The sequence below is a fragment of the Erinaceus europaeus genome, chromosome 2 (genome assembly GCF_950295315.1).
Source record: "Erinaceus europaeus chromosome 2, mEriEur2.1, whole genome shotgun sequence".
Lineage (NCBI taxonomy): Eukaryota > Metazoa > Chordata > Mammalia > Eulipotyphla > Erinaceidae > Erinaceus > Erinaceus europaeus.
In genome coordinates, this window is record NC_080163.1 from 45,854,037 (window position 1) to 45,880,982 (window position 26,946).

A 26,946-nucleotide genomic window follows, 5' to 3' on the forward strand; every position below is an offset into this window, starting at 1 on the left:
AAGTAGTATAGCAGTGAAAAATAATGGGTAGACATTACACTGGGATTGTCAGTGATAATATACACTAAAATGTCATAAATTATTCATAAAACAAAAAGGATTTCATTATTATTATTATTATACCAGGGTACTTTGCAGCTCTGGCTTATGGTGGTGTGGGGGATTGAACCTGGGACTTTGGAACCTTAGACATGAGACTCTGTTTGCATAACCATTATGCTATCTACCCTCTGCCCAAAAGAATGAATGAACTTCAGTACTGCCTAAGATTTAAAAAGTTTAGATAAAATTTGTTGTTTTAAAATTACATTTTTTTTCGGGCAGGACAGTGGCACACTGGGTCAAGCACACATAGTATGAAGCTTAAGGACATGTGCAAGGATCCCAGTTTGAGCCCCTGGCTCCCTACCTGCAAAAAAAGGGGTTGCTTCATAAGTGGTTAAGCAGGTCTGCAGGTGTCTGTCTTCCTCTCTTCCTCCTTGTATTCCCACCCCTCTTAATTCCTTTATGTTCTATCCAGAAAATCCCCAAAATGGCCACAGTAGCAGTCTTTTTGTAGTGCAGGCACCGAGCCCCAGAGATAACCCTGGAGGCAAAAATAAATAAAATAAAATATACATTTTCTCCTAGAGCAAAATGTTATTGCATGCCTTGTGTGATAAATACATATCCATGTTCTTTTCTCTACATGTAAGATATTTTCACTTCTAGCCCCCAACTCTGGTTCATATCAAATCTAAATTTACTAAACTAATAATAGTATTTAAAATATTAGAAGGGAAAATTCTCCAACATGAACAGTAGGATACTTTACTCAGCTCTATAGTATAAAATTACCCAGATGGAATGAACCTACTCTACGTACTACAAACACAAGTTTCACTATTAAAGAAAATTAGAAAAATTTTAACATGAAATAAGGACAATAGCTCAGTTTTGTGAATTCAGTTCTTAACTTACCCATGGAGGCCGCATGATGTCGCTGTCTACCATGAAGTCAGATCTAGCTTTTCAAAAAACATTCTTCCTATTTACTCCATTTTTACTCAAGTGCTGAGTGATGGCGGGCACAGAACTGGATTAACAGACTGGAGAGCATACACAATTTCATTTAAATTCCAAGAAAACATCTTCTGATGAAAATAAAACAAGTATTTGACATGGTTATTAACACCGAAGACCGACTGGAATTACGTTTTCTGCTGCTGTTGCTTCTTCTCCTGGCTTTCTGGGAGGCAGGGAGCGGCCAGGTCCACTACTCGGTCCCGGAGGAGGCCAAACACGGCACCTTCGTGGGCCGCATCGCCCAGGACCTGGGGCTGGAGCTGGCGGAGCTGGTGCCGCGCCGGTTCCGGGTGGCGTCCAAAGAGCGCGGGGACCTTCTGGAGGTGAATCTGCAGAATGGCATTTTGTTTGTGAATTCTCGGATCGACCGGGAGGAGCTGTGCGGGCGGAGCTTGGAGTGCAGCCTGCACCTGGAGGTGATCGTGGACAGGCCGCTGCAGGTTTTCCATGTGGAGGTGGAGGTGAGGGACATTAATGACAATCCACCGCTGTTCCTGGAAAAGGAACAAAGGTTGCAGATTTATGAATCTAGGCTGCCCGGTTCTCTGTTTCCTCTGGAGGGCGCGTCAGATGCAGATGTTGGCTCTAATTCCAATTTAAACTATAAACTCAGTTCCGGCGAATATTTTGCATTAGATGTGAAAATAAACCGTGATAACAGTGTTCAAATTGGTCTCGTGTTAAGGAAATCCTTGGACAGAGAGGAAACTGCTGAACATAACTTATCTCTCATGGCCACTGACGAAGGCAAACCGGAGCTCACAGGCACTGTGCAGCTGCAGGTCACCGTGCTAGATGTGAACGACAATGCTCCTGTCTTTGAACAGTCTGAATACGAAGTGATGATATTAGAAAACTCAGATAATGAAACAATAGTGATCAGGTTGAATGCTTCCGATCCGGATGAAGGAACCAACGGGGAGATCTCATATACTTTTAATAAACTTGTCCCAGCCATTATTAATAACCCGTTTAGGATAGATCCAAATACTGGAGAAATAATAACTCAAGGTAATTTAGATTTTGAAAAAGTAAACTTATACAAAATCCGTATTGATGCGAAAGACAAAGGGCATCCTCCCATGGTTGGTCACTGCACTGTTTCAGTGAAAGTTTTGGATAAAAATGATAACGTGCCACATATTGCATTCAATTCCTTATCTTTGCCAGTCAGGGAGGACGCTCCGCTGGGCACCGTGATCGCCCTGATCAGCGTGTCCGACCGAGACTCAGGAGCCAACGGACAGGTGACCTGCTCCCTGTCGCCGCACGCGCCCTTCAAGCTGGTGTCCACCTTCAAGAATTACTACTCGCTGGTGCTGGACGGCGCCCTGGACCGCGAGAGCGTGGAGCGCTACGCCGTGGTGGTGACGGCGCGCGACGGCGGGGCGCCCGCGCTGTCGACCACGGCGAGCGTGCGCGTGGAGGTGGCGGACGTGAACGACAACGCGCCGGCCTTCGCGCAGGCCGAGCACACGGTGTTCGTGAGGGAGAACAACGCGCCCGGCTGCCACATCTTCACGGTGTCGGCGCGCGACGCGGACGCGGGGGAGAACGCGCGCGTGTCGTATTCGCTGGTGGAGCGGCGCGTGGGCGAGCGCGCGCTGTCGAGCTACGTGTCGGTGCACGCGGAGAGCGGGCGCGTGCACGCGCTGCAGCCGCTGGACCGCGAGGAGCTGGAGCTGCTGACGGTGCAGGTGAGCGCGCGCGACGGGGGCGCGCCGCCGCTGGGCAGCAACGTGACGCTGCAGGTGTTCGTGCTGGACGAGAACGACAACGCGCCCGCGCTGCTGGCGGCCGGCGGCGGCCTCGGCGGCGGCGGCGGCCCGGGCGCGCTCAGCCCCAGCTCGCTGGTGGCGCGCGGCCTGGGCGCCGGCCAGGTGGTGGCCAAGGTGCGCGCGGTGGACGCCGACTCGGGCTACAACGCCTGGCTGTCGTACGAGCTGGCGCCCGAGGCGGGCGCGGCGCGCAGCCCGTTCCGCGTGGGGCTCTACACGGGCGAGGTGAGCACGGCGCGCGCCCTGGACGAGGCGGACGCGGCGCGCCAGCGCCTGCTGGTGCTGGTCAGGGACCACGGCGAGCCGGCGCTCACGGCCACCGCCACGCTGCTGCTGTCGCTGGTGGACGGCGGCCAGGCGCCCAAGGCGTCGTCGCGGGCCGCGGCGGAGGGCGCGGCGGGCGCGCGGGCGGCGCTGGTGGACGTGAACGTCTACCTGATCGTGGCCATCTGCGCCGTGTCCAGCCTGCTGGTGCTCACGCTGCTGCTGTACGCGGCGCTGCGCTGCTCGGCGCCGCCCAGCCAGGGCGCGTGCGCGGCGGGCAAGCCGGTGCTGGTGTGCTCCAGCGCGGTGGGCAGCTGGTCCTACTCGCAGCAGAGGAGGCAGAGGGTGTGCTCGGGGGAGGGGCCGCCCAAGGCCGACCTCATGGCCTTCAGCCCCAGTCTACCTCCAGGTCCCAGTTCTTCGGACAACGTGAGTCTAATTTTTTCTTTAATTAAAAAAAATCATTATTAGATTATGTGGTATTATATATTGTTTCTCTGCTTAATATTTTCATTAATATGTTTCTTTAAAAATGACCAGCATTTAGTTTTTACACTATTACAGATGTACTTAATATTGTAGGCGCATAGGCATAGATTATTTTTGCCTTTTTGTTTTCTTTGGGATGAATTATTTCCAAATTGGAAAAAATGGTTTCACTTTGTCTTATTTATTTATTTATTCTTTTTTGTTTCCCTTCTTTTATTGTTGTCGTTATTATTGTTGTTGTCGTTGGATAGGACAGAGAGAAATGGAGAGAGGAGGGGTAGACAGGGGGAGAGAAAGATAGACACCTGTGAAGCGACTCCCCTGCAGGTGGGGAGCCGGGGGCTCGAACTGGGATCCTTACGCGGTTCTTTGAGCTTTGCACCACCTGCGCTTACCCCGCTGTGCTACTGCCCAACTCCCTCACTCTGTCTTATATGGTGTATATATTACATTGATTTTTTATATATCCCCATTATTTCTATTTAGGGTACAATTTTTTTAAAAAACTGTATTACATAGACATTTGCTTTATGTATTTTTTGTTCATAAAATACCACTACATCAACATTTTGTCTTAAATCTTTAATGTTATTTAAACTTTAATTTTATTTTTTGTTATCCTTTTAAATATATATATTATTTATTTGTTATTATTAAGAGAGACAGAGAGAAATTGAGAGTGGAGTGGGAGAGAGGGAGAGAGACAGAGAGAGACCTGCTCCCTTACTTCACCACTTGTGAAGCTTTCCCCTGCAGGTGGGGACCCGGGGCTTGAACCGGGGTCCTTGTGCAGTGTAATGTGTGCACTTAACCAGGGGCACCACCGCCTGGCCTATAATTTTTGTTATCCTAATATAATTTGTTAATGTAATTATTTTTTCACCTCTAGTATCTGAAAATATCTTCTCTTCTTTGTGTAGTCACTTATTACCTCACTGTTAATTTTTCCATATTCATGATGAATTAGTATTCATATATTATAGTTCCAGGGGTAGGTGGTAGCTCGCCCAATAGCAGACATACTTTTCAATTAGGGAGGATCTGGAATCAATCCCCAGGCATGACATAGGACCACCATGCTTGCAAAGTGTGGTAACTTCCTCCTTTTTCTCCCTGCATGGTTTTCTCTGTTTCTCTTCCCATTTGGTGGTCGTGGTTCCTCCTCCTCCTCCTCCTCCTCCTCCTCCTCCTCCTCCTCTCCTCCTCCTCCTCCTTCTCTTTCTTTTCCTTCTCCATCTTCTCCTCCTCTTCCTCCTCCTTTTTGGTATATCTTCTTTTAGAAGAAAAAAGAGTAGACTGGTTGCTGACTGACCTAGCAGGGCACACATTACCATAATTTGGCATAGATTTGAGATTGTGCCACCTTATGGGAGCATCTGCAGTGGGGAAGCTTCAAGAGTAGCAGAAAATAACACACACACACACACACACACACACACACACACACACACTTAATGATAGTTAAGTAGTATTTTTATTTTGCTCCTTATTATGTAGTCCATGTAGTCACACTATAATTACCATGGAACAGAGTTTAATATATTGTGAAATTCCCCACCTGTAGGGGGAAAGCTTTGCAAGTGATGAAGCAGTGCTGCAGGTGTCTCTCTGTATCTCTCCCATCTCTACCATCCCCTTCCCTCTCGATTTCTGTCTCTATCCAATAAATAAATAAAGATAATAAAAATTGAAAAAATATATATATTGTGAAATGCTTTCAACTGAAGTAATTCACTTTTTTAAAATTATTATTATTATTATTTAACCAGAGTGCTGCTCTGCTCTGGTTTATGGTGGTGCAGGGATTGAACCTGGGACTCAAGTATGAATCTCTTGGCACAACCATTATGCTATCTATCCCTGCAAGTAATTCACTTTGGACTCCTTGAATTCTAGTATTTTCAATATCTTAGCTTTTAGATTATATATATATATTTAAGTGAACACACACACGCACAAACACACACATTCAATTTATAAAACAACTTCATAGGGTCTGGGAGAGGGTTCACTAGATAGACCTGAAGACTTTTCCATATTTGAAGAATTGAGGTAAATTCTAGCTATCATAAAAGGGAAACTTCGCCAGCAATTTAGTGGTATTGTGATGTCTTCCCTCCTTTTCTTTGGTGCTCTCTGTGAAAAAGAAGTCTATCCAGGTGTATTGGAATTATGCAGATGGGAAATCCCAATGAAACCCAAATGGCAAGTAAAAAAAATCACTTAACTCTTCTGTATCAATTTTCCTACTGTGACTTACATTTTGATATCTATACCATATTATTTCATGAAATCATTACTGATTTTTGTTATTTCATAGCTTGATTTACTGTATGCTATACATGATTTGTTCATATCCTCTATTTGAACTTTAGTGGAACACTAATTTAATAATGGAGTCATATACATTTAAAAATATTTTGTTTATTTTAATGAGAGACAGAGAGACCATAGCACTGGTCTGCCCTTGCTGATGGTGGCACTGGAGACTGAACCTGGGACCTTAGAGCCTCAGACATGAGAGTGTTTTGCAGAATAAGTATGCTGTCTCCCCTGCCTTATTCTTCTTTTCTTGACCAAAGACTTTCTCAGTTGTGACTTATAATGGTCCTGGGAATTCATGCAATTTATCAACAAAAATTTTCAATACTTAGTAACTACTGCTAATTGCCATAATTGGTAAAGTCTTCTCATACTTTAGGGGACTTTTGGATATTTGTTTATTGGTTTTGAAAATAGAGATATAAAGAAAGACTAAGGAACTTTTCCCAGATTCAATGAAATTATTTATCTTGAGTAATGATTTTCATCTACCCAATCAGACCAACTTTGTTGATCTTGTTAAAAAAATACTCAATTTTCAGGGGTCGGCGGTAGCGCAGTGGGTTAAGCTCATGTGGAGCAAAGTGTGGGGACCAGCGGAAGGATCCTGGTTCAAGCCGGGGGGCCCCCCACCAGCAGGGGAGTTGCTTCACAGGCAGTGAAGCGGTCTGTGGGGGTGTGTCTTTCTCTCCCCCTCTCTGTCTTCCCCTCCATTTCTCTCTGTCCTGTCCAACAACAAGGACATGAATAACAATGATAATAATGACCACAACAATGGTAAAACAACCAGGGTAACAAAAGGGAAAAAATGGCCTCCAGTAGCAGTGGATTCGTGGTATAGGCAAAGTGTCCCGGCAATAACCCTGGAGGCAAAAAAAAAAAAATCAATTTTGTAAAAGAAAAAGTCTGAGTATTCCAGAATTTTGTTGATAGTATCTGTAATTGCTTTAATTTTATTTTATTCTCACATAAATAAGTATACTTTAAGGGCTAGGGAGTTAGTATAATGGTTATGCAAAAAAGACTCATGCCTGAGGCTCCAAGGTGCCAAATTCAATCCCCATCACTACCATATGCCAGAGCTAGACAGTGCTCTAGTATTAAATAAATAAACAAATTCAAAACCACCTTTTAAAGGAATGAGAATATAGTTCAATCTGTTGAAACACCAAACTTGCAGGTCTGAGGTTCCAATAGCCACAGCTTCAATTCCTTCCAAGATTGTATGCCAGAGCTGAGGATGTTTGTGGTATTTATCATGTGTCTTTAATCTCTCATATGTCTTTAAAAATAAAATAGGGCAGGGGTAGATAGCATAATGGTTATGCAAAGAGATTCTCATGCCTGAGGCTTTGAAGTCCCAGGTTCAATCTTCCACACCACCATAAACCAGAGCTGATCAGTGCTCTGGTAAAATAATAATAATAATGATGATAATGTAAAAATGGGCTTGAGAGACAGCATAATGATTATATAAAGAGCATGTTATGCCTGAGGCACCAAAAGCCCCAGGTTCAATCCCAAGAACCACCATAAAACAGAGCTGAGTAGTGCTCTGGTAAAAAAAAAAAAAGTATAAATCAAAATAAGTATTAAAACTATATTTCTAGCATATTTTAAGAAAAAATTTAAAATTTGGAAGTTCTAAAAGTTAATAAGGAATTGTCAGCACTTCAGTCTTTATTTACCAGTTATCAATTTTAAATAGTTTTTGAAATTCAAATTATTTGATTTATATTATGGCTATGGATTTTAATCATGTTAAAATTTCTTAGAAAACTATAAATTCATGCTATTTACACATCTTTGTCATTATTAATTTTTAATGAGGTGCCAGGAAATGAATTAAAATGTTTCTTAGACAGTTTGATGGGTTTTAAAAAATATATTTATTTACTGGATAGAGCCAGAGAAATTGAGGAAGGGGTTAGATGACAAGAGACACCTGCAGCACTACTTCACCACTTGTGAAGCTTCTTTCCTGCAGGTGGGGACTAAGGGCTTGATCCTGGGTCCTAGCACATTGTAACGTATGTGCTCGACCAGGTGTGCCACTGTCTGGCCTCCTGAACCCAAAATTTTATTATGTGTCTCTGCAGCCTAATTTTTATTCTCTAAGTTAGAAAAGAGGGGGCCTGGAGATGATTCACCTGGTAGAGCACTTACTTTATAGTTCCTGATATCCTGGGTTCAAATCCCACATCACATGAAGATATCTCTGAATCTATGAATAGAGAATATATATGAATAGAGAATATAATTTACAAAAAAAGTTTTTTTTTCCTACAAAAATTTTAATTTTTCTTTCCTATACTACTTGTCTTTATAGAAGGATTTGAATAAATTTATTGTTTATCAGTTGTAGCTACTGAAAATATCACTGTAATTATGTATTGATCATTTTCACACATCTGAATTGCTAGCAAATTAAATAAAAAATAATATATGATGCTTTAATTGAATTTCAAATATTTAAAACTCATCAGTTAGGACCATGCTTATGAAAAACTCTATAATCACCCAAGAAAACCTTTAATGTAAAGGATGTTGGTTAACATATATTTTAGAAAGAAAAAGAATCCGTTTTTTGTCCCAAAAACACCAGGATAGAAAGGCTTTGATAGGGGGTCGGGCGGTGGCGCAGTGGGTTAAGCGCATGTGGCGCAAAGCGCAAGGACCAGTGTAAGGATCCCTGTTCGAGCCCCTGGCTCCCCATCTGCAGGGGAGTCGCTTCACAGGCGGTGGAGCAGGTCTGCAGGTGTCTTTCTCTGCCCCTCTCTGTCTTCCCCTCCTCTCTCCATTTCTCTCTGTCCTATCCAACAAAGAACAACATCAACAATGGCAATAATAATAAGCACAACGAGGCTACAACAACAAGGGCGACACGACAAAAAAGGCTTTGATAATTTTTTTAGAGATAGTCCAATTATATGTGCTGACATATTAATATTATGTTAATTAAAACTTTAAAAAGTTACACCATCAGTGAGGTTACTTCAAGTATGTTAGCATCTGGGGTGAGTGATAAGAGAACACATGTTACTTGTAAAGCTTTTCTCTATGTGGGGCTGGTGAGATAGTTCATTGGGAGTATGCCTGCCTCTTCATTTTCCAGTTTTGAAACCCTAGTATATCACATGGAAGGATTGCAGTAGTGGGGGTGTTTTGGTATTGTGGTGTCTTTCACTCTGTCTCTATCTAAAAAAGTCACTTTGGAGTATTGAAACAAGCCCTGGTGAGAGAACAAACAAACACCTCATCCACCTTGCAGAACCAGTGAATGGATGCTTTACATTCATGAAGCATTTGTGAAATCCTGTGTTCAATCCCCAGCAGAGTATAAAATGATGGTGTAGTGCACTAGTTTGCCTCTGCCTCTGTTTTTCAACAAAATGTCATCCTTGTTAAGAAGTGCTACTGTAGGAATTCAAGGGAGAGTTTAATCACCAACTATTGATAAATACTTAGAGCTTGTTTGGAGGTTTTAGCAGGGGAGCACAGCTACTTGTATACCCTTGACCCAAAACTGGTCCATCTCTGTTCGGGGAAGGCCATCCTCTTCAACGGAGGGCACAGCCTTGGGAGGGACGCACATGGAGTGGTGAGGGAAGAAGGGGTCACTAGCCTAGCCAGCAGGATCAGCCAAATCAACCCTGGTGATCAGTGGGCTGACAGATGTTGCAGCCAGGTCACCCTCACATCCTGATAAATACTTAGAAAACTAACTTTTGAGGTGGACCTTGAGGGGTGAATTTTGAGAAGTAAAGATGAGTTAACAGAAGAAGCCACTTAAATTGTGAGGAAGACCCATATTTATTACTGTAAAATGTGATCCATGTTGGAAAATGACTGGAGAAAACCCTGAAAAGACTAATGATCATATATTAAATCTTTAGTGTGTGTAATGTCTTGGCACTTGGTTTAGTAGAAGGTAGACTCACTAGAAGTTTCACCATAATTCAATGAAAGCTATAGCTATAAAGATATTCTATAATATGGAAATAGAATGAGATGTTGGATATTGGCAAACTGTAAATATAGCAGACAAGAGAGAAGTAATAAAATATATAAGTAAATTTGGAGAAGTGTTATACTATGAAAATTAATGAGGAAGACAACAACGAGATACCACTTCACTCCTGTGAGAATGTCATACATCAGAAAAAGCAGCAACAACAAATGCTGGAGAAGGTGTGGGAACCTATAAATTGATCCAATCTCTATGGAGAGCAGTCTAGAAAACACTGAGGCGGCTAGAAGTAGACCTAACTTATGATGCTGCAATTCCTCTCTGGGGGATATATCCCAAAGAACCAAACACAGCCACTCAAAAAGATTTGTAGGGTTGGGCATAATGCAAAGCACAAGGACTGTCTCAAGGATTCTGGATTGAGCCCCCTGCTCCCTACCTGCGGGGGGGGGGGGAGGTGTTGATTCACAGATGGAGAAGCAGGTCTGCAGGTGTCTATCTTTCTCTCCTACTCACTGTCTTCCCCTCCTCTTTCAATTTTTCTCTGTCCTATCCAGCAACAAACAATGGAAAAAAGATAGCTGCCAGGAGCAGTGGATTTATAATGCAGGCACCATGCCCCAGTGATAACCCTGGAGGCCCCCCAAAAAAGTATATACCTATGTCCATAGCAACACAATTTGTAATGGTCAAACCTAGAAGCAACCCAAGTGTTCAACAACAGATGAGTGTCTGAGAAAGTTGTGATATATACAATGGAATATTACTCAGCTATTAAATGGTGAATTCACTTTCTTCATCTCATGTTGGATGGAGCTAACGAATCATGTGAAGTGAGATCAGCCAGAAAGAGAAGGAAGAATATGGGATGATCTCACTCATAGATAAAAGTTGAAAAATAAGAACAGAAGGGAAAACACAAAGCAGAACTTGGACTGGAGCTGGTGTGTTGCACCAAGCAAGACTCGGGGGGGTGTGTGTGTGTGGGGGGGGGGAAGAGTTCAGGTCCTGGAACATGATGGCAGAGGAGGACCTAGTGGGGTTGAGTGGAAAAGTGGAAAACTGAGAAATGTTACACATGAACAAACTATTGTATTTTACTGTTGACTGTAACCATTAATCCCCCAATGAAGAAAATTTAAAAAATAAGAAAAAACAAGAAAAACGAGGGTTGGAGAAATAACAACATTAGAGCACAGGCGTTGCATGACTGAGGCCCCAGAGACGCTAGGTTCAGTCCTTCATATTCTAGAACTGAGTGAGTTCTGGCCTCTCATATTCTCTCTCTTTCCTTTTTACCTTCAGGATTAATGGTGCCTGCACTATGAATCCACTGATTCAATCAATGGCTCCTGGTGTCCCTTTTTTGTTTAATATTTTGATGGAACAGAAATTGAGAGGGATGGAGAAATACAAAAGAGACACCCACAGATCTGCTTCACTACTTGTGAAGTGATGCCCTTGCAGGTGGGGAGCCAGGGGCTAGAACTGGAATTCTTGCATGGGTCCTTGAACTTCGTAGTATATGCATTTAACCTAGTGAGCCACTGCCCACCCCCCTTCTCTATTTCTTATAAAAATAGAGGGGGCCAGGCGGTAGCACAACAAGATAAACACACATGGTATAAAGTGCAAAGACCGGCTTAAGGATGCTGGTTTGAGCCCCCAGCTCTCCATCTGCAGGGGGGTCACTTCATAAGTGGTGAAGTAAGTCTGTAGGTGTCTATCTTTATCTCCCCTTATCTGTTTCCCCCTCCTCTCTTGATTTCTCTCTGTCCTGTCCAACAACAATGATAGCAAAACAACAACAATAATAACTACAACAATAAACAACAAGGGCAACAAAAGGGAAAAATGGCCTTCAGGAGCAGTGGATTTATAGTGCAGGCACTGGTAGCCTCAGCAATAACCATGGAGGCCAAAAAAAAAGGTAAAATAAAAATAAAAATAGATATTTGAAAGGGGGCCGGGTGGTAGCGCAGCAAGTTAAGCACACATGGCACAAAGCTCAAAGACTGGCATAAGGATCTTGGTTTGAGTCCCCAGCTTCCCACCTGTAGGGGGGTCGCCTCACAGGCGGTAAAGCAGGTCTGCAGATGTCTATCTTTCTCTCCCCCTCTCTATCTTCCCCTCCTCTCTCAATTTCTCTCTGTCCTATCCAACAGCAACAACAGCAATAACAACAACAATAATGACAGCGATAAACAAGGGCAACAAAAGGGAAAAATAGCCTGCAGGAGCAGTGGATTTATAGTGCAGACACCGAGTCCCAGTGATAACCCTGGAGGAAAAAAAATATAGAGATAGATATTTAAAAAAACAAATGTTGTAAAAAGTAGATAATTCACCCCACTTTAGCTAAAGCACACTTTATCATGCACATGGATCTGGGTTAAAGTTCCTGTGTACCACACGAACACATGATGGAGCAAGCTTCACAATAAGTGGAGTAGTGCTGTGGTATATATCTCCTCACTGTGTGACCCTCTCCCAGTATTTTTTTAAAGAGTTTTAAAATTTATTAATGAGAAACATAGGAGGAGAGAGAAAGAACCAGACATCACTCTGGTACATGTTCTGCCAGGGATTGAACTCAGGCAGGACCTCATGCTTGAGAGTCCAATGCTTTATCCACCTCGTGGACCACTCTCTCCCAGTCTTTATCCCTCTATCTGAAAAAGGAAAAAGTCTGCAAGGAGTGGTGGAATTTTGCAGGCCTGGAGCACCATCAATAATCCTGGTGCCAACAAAGAAGATATTATTTTCATAGATTTGGATTTTAGCTAATCAGTGATCAGTTTTTCACTTGTTTTAGGCAGTGTGTGGTACATAAAAGAAAGCATGACAAGTAGAAAATGAAACGGGACTTGGAGTCAGGAAAAGTTTTTGTAACATGCATGCTTGACAGCATGGAAACAAATAGCTAAAAGAAATTTTTAGAATAAAAACAACAAAGATGTATGTTTGGAAAAAATCATATTTTAGATATGTGAAAAACTAGCCAAGAAAACCAATTGTAAAACATTACTAGAGTTTGGTATGGGAGAAAATCAATGAGGGGTAATGTTTTACCTGAGAGATCTATTTTATGACCCTGCAGAGATCTTTGTAACGTGTGCTCAACCAATGCACCATCACCTGGCCCAACCCTGCAGATATCTTTAGGAGGATCATAATGAATGTATATACAATTTCTTTCACAGTAAAAATATTTTAGAAAAATTTACATTCTTTAAACAAAAAGAGCCATAATATCATATATATAAGTGAAATAGGAAAAAAGCTATAATTATTCATCAGTCCAATACACATTCAAGTATTTTGGGGGATCAGATCTACAGAAACATATTCTACACAAAAGTATGGGACATTCCACCTCTGATGTCCTCTGATATCATTGGCAGCAATATTTAACACATTGGAAGGAAAATTATTTCCTGTTGGTGATAAATACCCTGAAATGAAATTAGTACAGAGAGGAATAAATATAAAAGACTATGAAACTTATCAAAGTAAAGATTCATATTAAGTGATAAAATAACTATTGGATTAAAAATACCAGATTATAGAAGAGGTAAGTGAATTTGTGTAATAATTACCCTGTGAAGCCGCATGATGTCGCTGTCTGCCAAAATTTCTGTCTAGACAAGCTCCAGATTTACTCCCGACAATAGCAGTCTCCAAAAGGCGAACAATGGTGGACACAGCAAGACTAGTTTAAGACTACAAGCAAGGCAAGAATTTGTCTCTATATCAAGCTCTATTGATAGCAGTAAAAGGAATACTTGACATGGTGTTTTCTTGGCAAGGAGGCCCGGGATCCCGGAGTCAGCTGCTGCTGCTTCTGCTCCTGGCTTTCTGGGAGGCAGGGAGCGGCCAGGTCCACTACTCGGTCCGGGAGGAGGCCAAACACGGCACCTTCGTGGGCCGCATCGCCCAGGACCTGGGGCTGGAGCTGGCGGAGCTGGTGCCGCGCCGGTTCCGGGTGGCGTCCAAAGAGCGCGGGGACCTTCTGGAGGTGAATCTGCAGAATGGCATTTTGTTTGTGAATTCTCGGATCGACCGGGAGGAGCTGTGCGGGCGGAGCTTGGAGTGCAGCCTGCACCTGGAGGTGATCGTGGACAGGCCGCTGCAGGTTTTCCATGTGGAGGTGGAGGTGAGGGACATCAATGACAACCCACCGGTGTTTCTGGAAAAGGAACAAAAGCTGTTTGTTCCAGAATCCAGAATGCTAGATTCTCACATTCCATTAGAGGGTGCTTGGGATGCAGACATTGGAGTTAATTCCCTTTTAACATATAGGCTTAGCTACAGTGATTACTTTACTTTAGAGGTGAATTCAAAGGACCAGGAGAACAAACAAGTTGAGCTCGTGTTAAAGAAATCTTTGGACAGAGAAGAAGCAACCGAACATAACTTAATTCTCATGGCCACAGACGAAGGCAAGCCTGAGCTCACTGGCACCATGCAGCTGCTGATCACGGTACAAGATGTAAATGACAATGCACCAGTTTTTCAACAGTCTGAATACGAAGTGAAGATATTGGAAAACTCAGACAATGGAACCATAGTGATCAGATTAAATGCTTCAGATCCGGATGAAGGGGCTAATGGGGATGTTCTATATTCTTTTAATCGTCTTGTTCCACCCATGATTACCAGCCAATTTAGCATAAATCCAGATACGGGAGAAATACAAATACGAAAGAAATTGGACTTTGAAAAGGTAAATATTTATAAAATCCGTATTGATGCCTCAGACAATGGGAACCCACCAATGGTGGGCCACTGTACAATTATGGTTAAAGTCTTAGATGTTAACGACAACATTCCTCAGATTTCCTGGACTTCAATGTCCGTTCCCATCAGGGAGGACGCTCCGCTGGGCACCGTGATCGCCCTGATCAGCGTGTCCGACCGAGACTCAGGAGCCAACGGGCAGGTGACCTGCTCCCTGTCGCCGCACGCGCCCTTCAAGCTGGTGTCCACCTTCAAGAATTACTACTCGCTGGTGCTGGACGGCGCCCTGGACCGCGAGAGCGTGGAGCGCTACGCCGTGGTGGTGACGGCGCGCGACGGCGGGGCGCCCGCGCTGTCGACCACGGCGAGCGTGCGCGTGGAGGTGGCGGACGTGAACGACAACGCGCCGGCCTTCGCGCAGGCCGAGCACACGGTGTTCGTGAGGGAGAACAACGCGCCCGGCTGCCACATCTTCACGGTGTCGGCGCGCGACGCGGACGCGGGGGAGAACGCGCGCGTGTCGTACTCGCTGGTGGAGCGGCGCGTGGGCGAGCGCGCGCTGTCGAGCTACGTGTCGGTGCACGCGGAGAGCGGGCGCGTGCACGCGCTGCAGCCGCTGGACCGCGAGGAGCTGGAGCTGCTGACGGTGCAGGTGAGCGCGCGCGACGGGGGCGCGCCGCCGCTGGGCAGCAACGTGACGCTGCAGGTGTTCGTGCTGGACGAGAACGACAACGCGCCCGCGCTGCTGGCGGCCGGCGGCGGCCTCGGCGGCGGCGGCGGCCCGGGCGCGCTCAGCCCCAGCTCGCTGGTGGCGCGCGGCCTGGGCGCCGGCCAGGTGGTGGCCAAGGTGCGCGCGGTGGACGCCGACTCGGGCTACAACGCCTGGCTGTCGTACGAGCTGGCGCCCGAGGCGGGCGCGGCGCGCAGCCCGTTCCGCGTGGGGCTCTACACGGGCGAGGTGAGCACGGCGCGCGCCCTGGACGAGGCGGACGCGGCGCGCCAGCGCCTGCTGGTGCTGGTCAGGGACCACGGCGAGCCGGCGCTCACGGCCACCGCCACGCTGCTGCTGTCGCTGGTGGACGGCGGCCAGGCGCCCAAGGCGTCGTCGCGGGCCGCGGCGGAGGGCGCGGCGGGCGCGCGGGCGGCGCTGGTGGACGTGAACGTCTACCTGATCGTGGCCATCTGCGCCGTGTCCAGCCTGCTGGTGCTCACGCTGCTGCTGTACGCGGCGCTGCGCTGCTCGGCGCCGCCCAGCCAGGGCGCGTGCGCGGCGGGCAAGCCGGTGCTGGTGTGCTCCAGCGCGGTGGGCAGCTGGTCCTACTCGCAGCAGAGGAGGCAGAGGGTGTGCTCGGGGGAGGGGCCGCCCAAGGCCGACCTCATGGCCTTCAGCCCCAGTCTACCTCCAGGTCCTGGATCTGTAGATTCATTGGGAGATTTTCATGCTTCTTTGGACTCTTCTGGGAAGGTCGGTGTTTTACTACTAGTTTTCTATAGTCTTTAGGAAATGTTATTAATCTCATATTAAGTGTTTCTATACTTGAAATTTGTCACTTTTTTATTGTCAGTGTATAATAGTGTTTAGTTTTGTGCTTCCGTTTTCTACTGAAAACTACCACAGGCTTGCATTCAATAGTATTAAGTAGTGAATTACTTGACTATGCAGACAGTAGTCATAATGAATTTCTAAAAAGTAGTTTAGTGTTTAGACATGAAAAATATTCAACAGGGCAGTTGGGCGGTAGCGCAGTGGGTTAAGCGTGCGTGGTGCAAAGTGCAAGGACTGGTGGAAGGATACTGGTTCAAGCCCGCGGTTCCCCACCCCCAGGGGAGTCGCTTCATAGGCGTTGAAGAAGGTCTGCAGGTGTCTGTCTTTCTATCCTCTCTGTCTTTCCCTTCTCTCTCGATTTCTCGCTGTCCTATCCAACAATGACATCAATATTAACTACAACAATAAAACAACAAGGGCAACGAAAGAATAAATAAAAATAAAATATTTTTAAAAAATTAAAAAATTCGACAGTACACTATCACCATCACTACATATTAGTATTAGTTGTTACCAGGTTTATTGCTGGTATTTCTGCTAGTGTCCTTCTACTGCCTCTGGGAATTCTTTTTTCCAGATAGGGGGTACAGACAGGAATAGAGATGCAGAAAGTGAAGAATGAACACTGTAGCACTGGTCCAGGGATGATGGCGGTTCCCCTTTGCAAGGTGTTCCCAAGCGTTGGTGGTGGTCCTGGGATTCAAAGAATGCACTCTGTTGATACACACTCTGCTGGCTAAGCTATGTCTTTGCCTCCATCACTTTTCTCCCTTTCTTTCTGGTTTTTTGTTTGCTGGATTTCACCAATCCCAGTGGATTTTTTTTTCCAGATAGAGGGTGTAATGTAGTATGGGAAAGAGACAGTGAAGGAAGCGAGAAGCCACAGCACTACTTCATCATTTGTGAAGCTTCTGCTTTGGATGGTGTTCCCACGTGATAGGCATTGACTTGAACCCAGGTCATAGCACATGGTAAGGTGTGAGCTCCACCTGGTGAATCATCTTCCAACCGACTTCTGATTATTTATTTTGTAGTATGCATGATTTTTTTTCACATTAAATATGTTATAAAAAGTTCATGAGGAGTGGGCAGTGGCACACTCAGTTCATCAGACACACATTATCATGTACAAGGGCTTAGACTCACGTCCCAGGTCCCTACCAGCGAGAGGAAGATTCAGAAGCAATGAAGCAAGTGCTGCAAGTGTTTATCTATCTCACTATCTCCCCTCTCAATCTCTCTCTGTCCTACTAAATAATTTTAGGGGTCAGGTGGTGGTGCACCTGGTTAAGCAAACACATAGTAGTGAGCACAAGGACCCGTGCAAGGATCTGGGTTTAGCCTCCGGCTCCCCACTTGCAGGGGGGAAGCTTTACAAGCAGAGAAGCAAGTCTGCAGATGTCCCTGTGTCTTTCTCCTCTCTATACCTCCCTTCCCTCTCAAATTTTCTCTCTCCTATCTAATAAAAGGGGTAAATGGCCGCCAGGAGCATTGTGCAGGCATCAAACCCCAGTGATAAACCAGATAGCAATAAAAAATAGTTCATGGCATAAATATAAATCTGTTACCTTTTCCAGTTGAAAATTGTTTAGTGATGTATTTGTTCACATTATTCTATGTCTATAATACAGTAAGTAATTTACAGTTTATTCTATTAAGTAGGTGTTTTATGATTCTAATTCTGACAATGAAATTTGTAACTCATTTCACTTATGTAAAATGTAGTTTCATGACTATAAAATGTTTATAGACTGTCTTTCTATAGTTAGAATTTTAATGAAGTTGTATTTAATCTGATACTGGAGAAATTATTCCTGACAGGTATTTTCTTCAAGAAAACTTCCTCCTTTTTATTAAAATTTTATGCTAGTGGTGGAATACTCAAGGCTTAACCTATATCTATATTCTAATTACCTTTACCAGTTAAGATGAGGATTTATTTTTCTCTAAATAATCCAAAAGGCAGAAATCTGGGGGGGGGGGAAGATGTGTACCTTTACAGTAATTATATATTGGCCCTGTTATGATGCAAACTTTTTAATTTTGGGGGGCCAGGTGGTAGCACAGTGGGTTAAACGCATATGATGTGAAGCACAAGGACAGGCACAGGATCCTGGTTCGAGCCTCCAGCTGCAGAGGAGTCACTTCACAAGCGGTGAAGCAGATCTACAGGTGTTGTCTTTCTCTCCCCCTTTCTGTTTTCTCCTCCTCTCTTGATTTCTCTCTGTCCTATTCAACAACAGCAGTAATAATGACAACAATAAAAATAGCAACAAAAGGGGAACAAAAATGGGAAAAGTGGCCTCCAGGAGCAGTGAATTCGTAGTGCAGGCACTGAGCTCCAGCGATAACCCTGGAGGCAAATCATCATCATCATCATCATCATCGCAGCTCTGTGGTCCCAGGTCAAGTGCCTGACACCTTCATAAACCAGAAATGAGAAGTGTTGTGGTAAATAATAATAATAATAATAAAATAACTGCCTACTAAATTTGTATTTCCTGGATTTTGGCTTATGACTTCCAGGTTGGTGATTAGCTATACTCTCTTTAGTTTAAGCTTTCATTTCCTGCTTTTTTAATTTTAAAAACTTTTATGTACTTTTGTTTAATTTTTAGTATGTGAACTATATTTCTATCCAGATACCTAATTTTATTGTTAGGTATTTTACAAGGTTATTCCTTACCTAAAAATTTAACAACAAAATCAGTTATCTTAATAATAGAACCACAAAATAATCACAGGGCAAAGCACACCCAGATAAGTGCAGATGTTAGTTACCATGCACAGGGAGGGATCCAGGTTCAAGTCCCTGGTCCACACCTGAAAGAGGGGAAGTTTCCAAGTGGCCAAGCAAGTACTGAAGAAGCAAGAGAAGTGCTTCTCTTTCTCCTCCCTTTTCCTGCCCCCTCTCAATTTCTCTCTGTGCTATCAAAGAAAGAAAAGAAAAAAATCAAGCAAAGTCACCAGGAGTGTTAGATACATCTTGTAGGCACTGAGCTCAAGCAATAACTCTGGTGGCAATAAAAAATAAAACAGTGTTGCCGCAGAATATATGCACACTCATTTAAATATTTCAGTGTTATTTCTTTTCCTCCATGTAACAAATGCAGTGTATGTTGCAAATTATTATATCACTTTTAAATTTTATTTTAAGAAATGTATTTTCTAAGCTTCTATGATCATACCTGTCTGTGATCTTCAGTATAATCTTAAATTAAGACTTTATGGGTCCAGGTGTGGCACACCCAGTAGAGTACATTACAGTGTGCAAGGACCCTGGTTCAAATCCCCCTTCTCCACCTACAGAGGGAGAAGGTTCACAAGCAGTGGAGTAATGCTATAGGTGTCTCTCTCTTCCTCTCCCTCTTCTCTCTTAAGTTCTCTTTGTCTCTATTCTAAAATAGTAAGAAAAAGAAAACCAAGCTTTCATTAACATGAATACTGCTAATAAAGTTTTTTTTTAATATTTATTTTATTTATTTATTCCCTTTTGTTGCCCTTGTTTTATTGTTGTAGTTATTGTTGTTGTCGTTGTTGGATAGGACAGAGAGAAATGGAGAGAGGAGGGGAAGACAGAGAGGAGGAGAGAAAGATAGACACCTGCAGACCTGCTTCACCACCTGTGAAGGGACTCCCCTGCAGGTGGGGAGCCGGGGTTTGAACCGGGATCCTTATGCCAGTCCTTGTGCTTTGCGCCACCTGCGCTTAACCCGCTGCGCTACAGCCCAACTCCCGCTAATAAAGTTTTTCTTTTAATTTAGACTTATACCTCCACTCATCTCTGTCCTTGTATGTTTTTCAAATTCCATATTCACTTGAATTTGAACTCCAATATTTGCATGTGTTACATGAATGAGAAGTGCTAGAAAGGGCATTTGCTTCCCCCAACTTATATGCTCTTCCAGTCTGTTAGAAAGTTTACTAAATTTTAAGTATTTACAATGTCTTCTGTAATTATTTTTCTATCCTTTTTTTAAGTGATGATGACTGATTTGATATACTTGGGGATTGTTTTATCCAAAGGTTGAAATAGAGAGTGAGAACTTGGAAAACTTTAGTATTTTGCTTAATAGTTGTGCTTTTGTAGGTAGTACCCCTGAGTTCAAGTCAAAATCATGTGTCCAGTAAAGAAGTTCCTTAAAGTGTAGTCACTAAATACCAAAATTATGACCCATTCTTAGATACTTTTAAGAGAGTAAGGGACTACATAAATAAATATATAAGACCATAGATATAAATGGAACATAGTCCACACAGATAGAGGTTTTTGGCCAGTCTGCACCTCCACCTGATAATGCTAAATGCTTTAACAATAGCCAGAGTATTTGACATTTGACTGATGATTCTGGTCCCAGACTCCATCCACATCAGAATTCTTTTTATGTTTTTTTTTTGCCTCCAGGGTTATTGTTGGGGCTCAGTGCCTGCACTACAAAACCACTGCTCCTGGAGGCCATTTTTCCCATTTTGTTGCCCTTGTTGTAGTTGTTATTGTTGTCATAGCTGTTGTTGCTGTTGGATAGGACAGAGAGAAATGGAGAGAGGAGGGGAAGACAGAAGGGGGAGAGAAAGATAGACACCTGCAGACCTGCTTCACTGCTTGCAAAGCAACCTCCTACAGGTGGGGAGCCAGGGGCTCGAACCAGGACCCTCACACCGGCCCTTGCACTTTGCGCCATGTGTGCTTAACCTGCTGCGCTACCACCCGACTCCACACATCAGAATTCTTAAAGATAACACTGGTAGATTTTTTTAAAAAGTATTTTTTTTTATTACACAGAGACAGCCAGAAATCCAGAGGGGAAAGGGAGAAAGACACCTACAGCAGTGCTTCACCACTTCCAAAGCTTCCCATCTGCAGGTGGGGGACCAGGGGCTTGAACCTGGATCCTTGCATATTGTAATGTGTGTCATCCCTGCCCCTTTTTTTAACCAAGGCATTGCTCACATCTGGTCTAAGTGGTATTGGGAACCGAACCCCAGAACTCAGAGCCTCAGGCATGAAAGTCATTTGCATAACCACTACTCTATCTTTCTACATCCAGATTTGTGTCTTAATAGTACCCCAGGTGATTTCTATCAAATTAAATTTTGTGTCCAGAGCCCAGATGCTTAGCAAAGCAAGTTCCTATTTGAATGGATGTAATTAACTACATCTACTTAAAAAAGTAATTGTTGGATATTTAAATTGGAACATGTATGCGATTACTCGATATAAAATTGGATTGACAGTGAGTTTGGTTTGTACTATTTGTATTAAACTTATTAATCAACAATACAGATTTTTTCAGTCACTGATACTGAACTTTGATGTTCCAGATATACAGATAATTCTGTGTTAACTAATACTTCATAAGAAAAGTAACCATTAAATATAAATGTGGATGGACTTCAACACAAGAGTCATTCTAAATGAGTAGAGAAAATAATTTAGATTTATATGTAATAGTGATTCAAAAGACCCTCATTTCTATCAACTTTCTTATTCATAAGTATTGTTTGCCTTATTTTCAGCTCTTAATAGTAACTAAATATTCATAACTATTGGTCTACTAAATATATCTCTTGTTCTAACACTATAAATTTAAAATATAAACAATGGGATTTGATCAAATGTTCTATGAGTAAATTCACCCTTTTTTGGAAAGAGAACTTTTAAGCCTTTTCATTGGTGTAGATATATTGATAGAGAATTTCAGTTACTGAATATCTATTTCTGAGGACACTAAGAGGTAAAGATAAACATTTTTATTGTTAATGGATATGAACAACTTTATCAGTACTGATAAAACTATCAAGATAATTCCAAAAGTGTACATTTTGGGTATTTAGAAAACTTAAATATAACAGGGATGAAAGCAGGTGTCTCTGAAAGTGTAAAAACAAGTTTATAAATTATTTGATTTAGAATTATAATATTTTTCATCTGTGTAAGATGTGAATCACAAATGAAACATTGCCCTGCACACCAAATTTCTCATTTTTTATTTTCTTAAGAACAGAACCACAATTTAGTCTGTGCTATGGTGATGATAAAGATGTGTAATGTGACAACATCCTATACATAATACTTTTCTCCAAGGATCCAATTTTGTTCTTGGTTGTTAGAATAACAGCCATTAATGAAGCACTTCCTCTCCTAAGATTCTGTGCTAAGCATTTAATGTATCATAATTCACACCACAACATCATTATGTAGTAATGTTATGAAAATGAAACTGGGAGAATTTTCCACAAATCGAATAACTACTAAATTGGGGGATAAGAATCAGAATGTAAAACTTTTGATGTTAAAACTAATTATCTACATTCTAGTAATGACTGAAATTTACAGGCTGTAAATACAGCAGAATTGATGGCTGGAATTACTGTCTAAATAAGATTTCATCTAAATATAATGATAAAGAGAAGTCAATTAAAAACTTGAAGAAACCTACTTCATATATAACAAAATACTAGTGCACTCAGTATTACAGCAGTATAAGGACATTTTCAAATTAAGCTTTTGACCAATAACAGAGAAGTAGTTACTTAAGCCAAGAAAACACTGAACTTAACTAATACTAAATAATGGCTATTATTATATAAAATAAAGATAAATGAAGTTTTGAGAGTCCGTAGAAATATAAATATGTAGACGCAAGAAAAGATGTGAATGAAAGGAAACTTGTCAAACTCATGGATTGTACTTACACGTTCACCCACCGGATGTCGCTGTCTTCCACAAAAATGACTTTAGAACAAAGGCATAATTCCAGGGACTAGGAAGAAGCTACAGCTTGAGCTCTCAGCCATTTCGATAACACTGCATGTAAAAAAAGGTAAAATTGGGACGTGTGTATGTCCTAGACCGCTGATTCATCAACTTGTAAAGCAAGAGAAAGGTATGATTCTGGTCTACAGCTCCAGCTGTCCCGGTGCTTCGCGTCTGCTGCTGTTGCTTCTTCTCCTGGCTTTCTGGGAGGCAGGGAGCGGCCAGGTCCACTACTCGGTCCCGGAGGAGGCCAAACACGGCACCTTCGTGGGCCGCATCGCCCAGGACCTGGGGCTGGAGCTGGCGGAGCTGGTGCCGCGCCGGTTCCGGGTGGCGTCCAAAGAGCGCGGGGACCTTCTGGAGGTGAATCTGCAGAATGGCATTTTGTTTGTGAATTCTCGGATCGACCGGGAGGAGCTGTGCGGGCGGAGCTTGGAGTGCAGCGTGCACCTGGAGGTGATCGTGGACAGGCCGCTGCAGGTTTTCCATGTGGAGGTGGAGGTGAGGGACATCAATGACAATACGCCGGTTTTCTCAGTCTCAGAACAAATGCTCTCTGTACCCGAATCTCGACTGCTTGACTCTCGGTTTCCACTAGAAGGCGCTTCTGACTCGGATGTTGGGGAGAACGCGATGCTCACTTACAGACTCGGTCAAAATGATTACTTCAGTCTTGATATAATAAACAAAAAAGACAAGGGCAAATTCCCAGTGCTTGTTCTGCGAAAATCGCTGGATCGTGAAGAAAATCCTCAGCTTCAATTGCTGTTAACAGCAACTGATGGAGGTAAACCCGAACTTACAGGATCTATTACTTTGTTGATTGTGGTGTTGGATGCCAATGACAATGCCCCTGTATTTGAAAGATCTATTTATGAAGTTAAAATGTTTGAAAATTCAGCAAACCAAACATTAGTAATAAGGTTAAATGCTTCTGACGCGGATGAAGGAATAAATAAGGAAATGATATATTCATTCAGCACTTTGGTTCCGCCGAGTGTCAGAAGAAAATTTCTAATCAACGATATGACTGGAGAGATAAGAGTAAATGATGCCATTGATTTTGAGGATAGTAACACCTACGAAATTCATGTGGATGTTTCAGATAAAGGAAACCCACCTATGGCTGGTCACTGTACCGTTCTCGTAGAAATATTGGATGAAAACGATAATTCACCTGAGGTGGCTGTCACTTCTTTGGCTCTTCCGGTGCCAGAGGACGCTCCGCTGGGCACCGTGATCGCCCTGATCAGCGTGTCCGACCGAGACTCAGGAGCCAACGGGCAGGTGACCTGCTCCCTGTCGCCGCACGCGCCCTTCAAGCTGGTGTCCACCTTCAAGAATTACTACTCGCTGGTGCTGGACGGCGCCCTGGACCGCGAGAGCGTGGAGCGCTACGCCGTGGTGGTGACGGCGCGCGACGGCGGGGCGCCCGCGCTGTCGACCACGGCGAGCGTGCGCGTGGAGGTGGCGGACGTGAACGACAACGCGCCGGCCTTCGCGCAGGCCGAGCACACGGTGTTCGTGAGGGAGAACAACGCGCCCGGCTGCCACATCTTCACGGTGTCGGCGCGCGACGCGGACGCGGGGGAGAACGCGCGCGTGTCGTATTCGCTGGTGGAGCGGCGCGTGGGCGAGCGCGCGCTGTCGAGCTACGTGTCGGTGCACGCGGAGAGCGGGCGCGTGCACGCGCTGCAGCCGCTGGACCGCGAGGAGCTGGAGCTGCTGACGGTGCAGGTGAGCGCGCGCGACGGGGGCGCGCCGCCGCTGGGCAGCAACGTGACGCTGCAGGTGTTCGTGCTGGACGAGAACGACAACGCGCCCGCGCTGCTGGCGGCCGGCGGCGGCCTCGGCGGCGGCGGCGGCCCGGGCGCGCTCAGCCCCAGCTCGCTGGTGGCGCGCGGCCTGGGCGCCGGCCAGGTGGTGGCCAAGGTGCGCGCGGTGGACGCCGACTCGGGCTACAACGCCTGGCTGTCGTACGAGCTGGCGCCCGAGGCGGGCGCGGCGCGCAGCCCGTTCCGCGTGGGGCTCTACACGGGCGAGGTGAGCACGGCGCGCGCCCTGGACGAGGCGGACGCGGCGCGCCAGCGCCTGCTGGTGCTGGTCAGGGACCACGGCGAGCCGGCGCTCACGGCCACCGCCACGCTGCTGCTGTCGCTGGTGGACGGCGGCCAGGCGCCCAAGGCGTCGTCGCGGGCCGCGGCGGAGGGCGCGGCGGGCGCGCGGGCGGCGCTGGTGGACGTGAACGTCTACCTGATCGTGGCCATCTGCGCCGTGTCCAGCCTGCTGGTGCTCACGCTGCTGCTGTACGCGGCGCTGCGCTGCTCGGCGCCGCCCAGCCAGGGCGCGTGCGCGGCGGGCAAGCCGGTGCTGGTGTGCTCCAGCGCGGTGGGCAGCTGGTCCTACTCGCAGCAGAGGAGGCAGAGGGTGTGCTCGGGGGAGGGGCCGCCCAAGGCCGACCTCATGGCCTTCAGCCCCAGTTTTACACCATGTTCAGTACCCGATGTGGAAGTGGGAGAACAGTCTGTTGAAGTGGACAACTCAAGGAAGGTAGGCTATTTTAAAAAATTATATTTTATCTTTGAATAATACTTTATCACTGCTTTTATCCTATTTATTTATTTGCTGGCTAGAGACAGATAAATTGAGAGGGAAGGGGGAGGTAGAATGGGAGAGAGAGACACACAACCCTGCTTCACCATTCACAAAGCTTTCCTCTTACAGGTGGGGACCCGGGACTTGAATCTGGGTCGTTTAACACTATAATGTATCCGTTTAACCATGTGTGCCACCACCTGGCCTCCTTCTTTGATCCAGTAATGATGAATCTGAACCTTATTTTTGTCATATACTATAAATCTATAATATCCCAAATATAGGTATTAATGGCATTGTAATACATTTATTCCATTATTTGAAAATATCTTCTATCCTGTTAACATTGACTTTTAACCTCACCTTTATAAAAATAGAATTCATTTCTTTTTTTATTTTTTAAAATTTAAAAATTATCTTTATTAATTTATTGGATAGGAAGCCAGAAATGAAGAGGAAAGGGGAGATAGTTTAGGAGAGAGACAGAGACACCTGCAGTACTGCTTCACAACTGCAAGTGGGGACTGGGGCTTGAACCCAGGTCCTTGGCACATGGTACTATGTACAGTCAAACATTTGTGTCACCACCTTGTCCCCTGGACCCAGACCATTAGTCTGACATGTGTCATGAATCAAATGAAGGACCTCATAGTTCTTTTAATATTTGTGTCTTTATTTGAAACACAGGGGTTGGCGAGAGGGAGAGGGAGAGGGAGAGGGAGAGGGAGAGGGCGCTTTTCCATTCTGTCTTATGGTGTAGCCAGTGATTGAACCTGGGACCTCAGAGTCTTAGGCATGAAAGTCTACTGTACAACTTACAATACTTTCCCTGAACCGGGACTTCATACTTTCAAGTGGTACTGTACCTGTTGTACCACCTCCTAGGTCTGTTATTTTGACTTTTTAGTAAACAGAAGGGAAGAGAGAGAGTGAAAGAAAACACAGAGAGAGAGTGTGTGCGAGCCCGAGTGAGTGCAGCGTGCCATTTTTCATTTTATGATTTGGTGGGATGAGCCTAGGGCTCATACCTGCAAGGCAAGTGCTCTACTGCAGTCACTCACATTTGATGTTTTCACTTTTATAAACCATTTTCTTTATGTTATATTTGTAAATTGATGTTTGTACTTACAAGTTTATTTCAAAATCTGAATTAAAAAAACCCTTGTTATATCTACAAAAGTTCTCTGATCATGTCTCTTCATATATATATATTTTTTACTCTATTAAGTGTAAATTACATTAGTGCATTATGATTGGAACACTATATATTCAACATTTACTGTTTACAACAAATTCTTACATATAGTACTCAGACTATATACTACAGGTGTTTCCTAATCTATATAATTAAATTAAAAACTTTAGCTTTTAAGTGGCCAGGGAGGTGATTCAACTTCCTGGTGAGACTCCAGGTTCTATC

The 26,946-nt window shown here is 44.4% G+C and overlaps 2 protein-coding genes across 4 annotated transcripts in view; both read left to right on the top strand.

Moving 5' to 3' along the window:
• The window catches only part of LOC103108622 (protocadherin alpha-1-like), a 209,738-nt gene that overhangs the window by 38,628 nt on the left and 144,164 nt on the right, over window positions 1–26,946 (top strand).
• The window catches only part of LOC103108553 (protocadherin alpha-C2), a 219,943-nt gene continuing 194,011 nt past the window's right edge, over window positions 1,015–26,946 (top strand). The window contains exon 1 of one of the 3 annotated variants that reach the window (XM_060179623.1): window positions 1,015–3,536. In XM_060179623.1, the coding sequence (XP_060035606.1) occupies window positions 1,137–3,536 (2,400 nt within the window). In that variant the 5' untranslated portion in view covers window positions 1,015–1,136. Of the gene's footprint in view, window positions 3,537–13,596; window positions 16,094–23,011; window positions 25,482–26,946 lie in introns of those variants that run through there. The other 2 variants (XM_060179620.1, XM_060179605.1) reach the window with 2 other exon arrangements.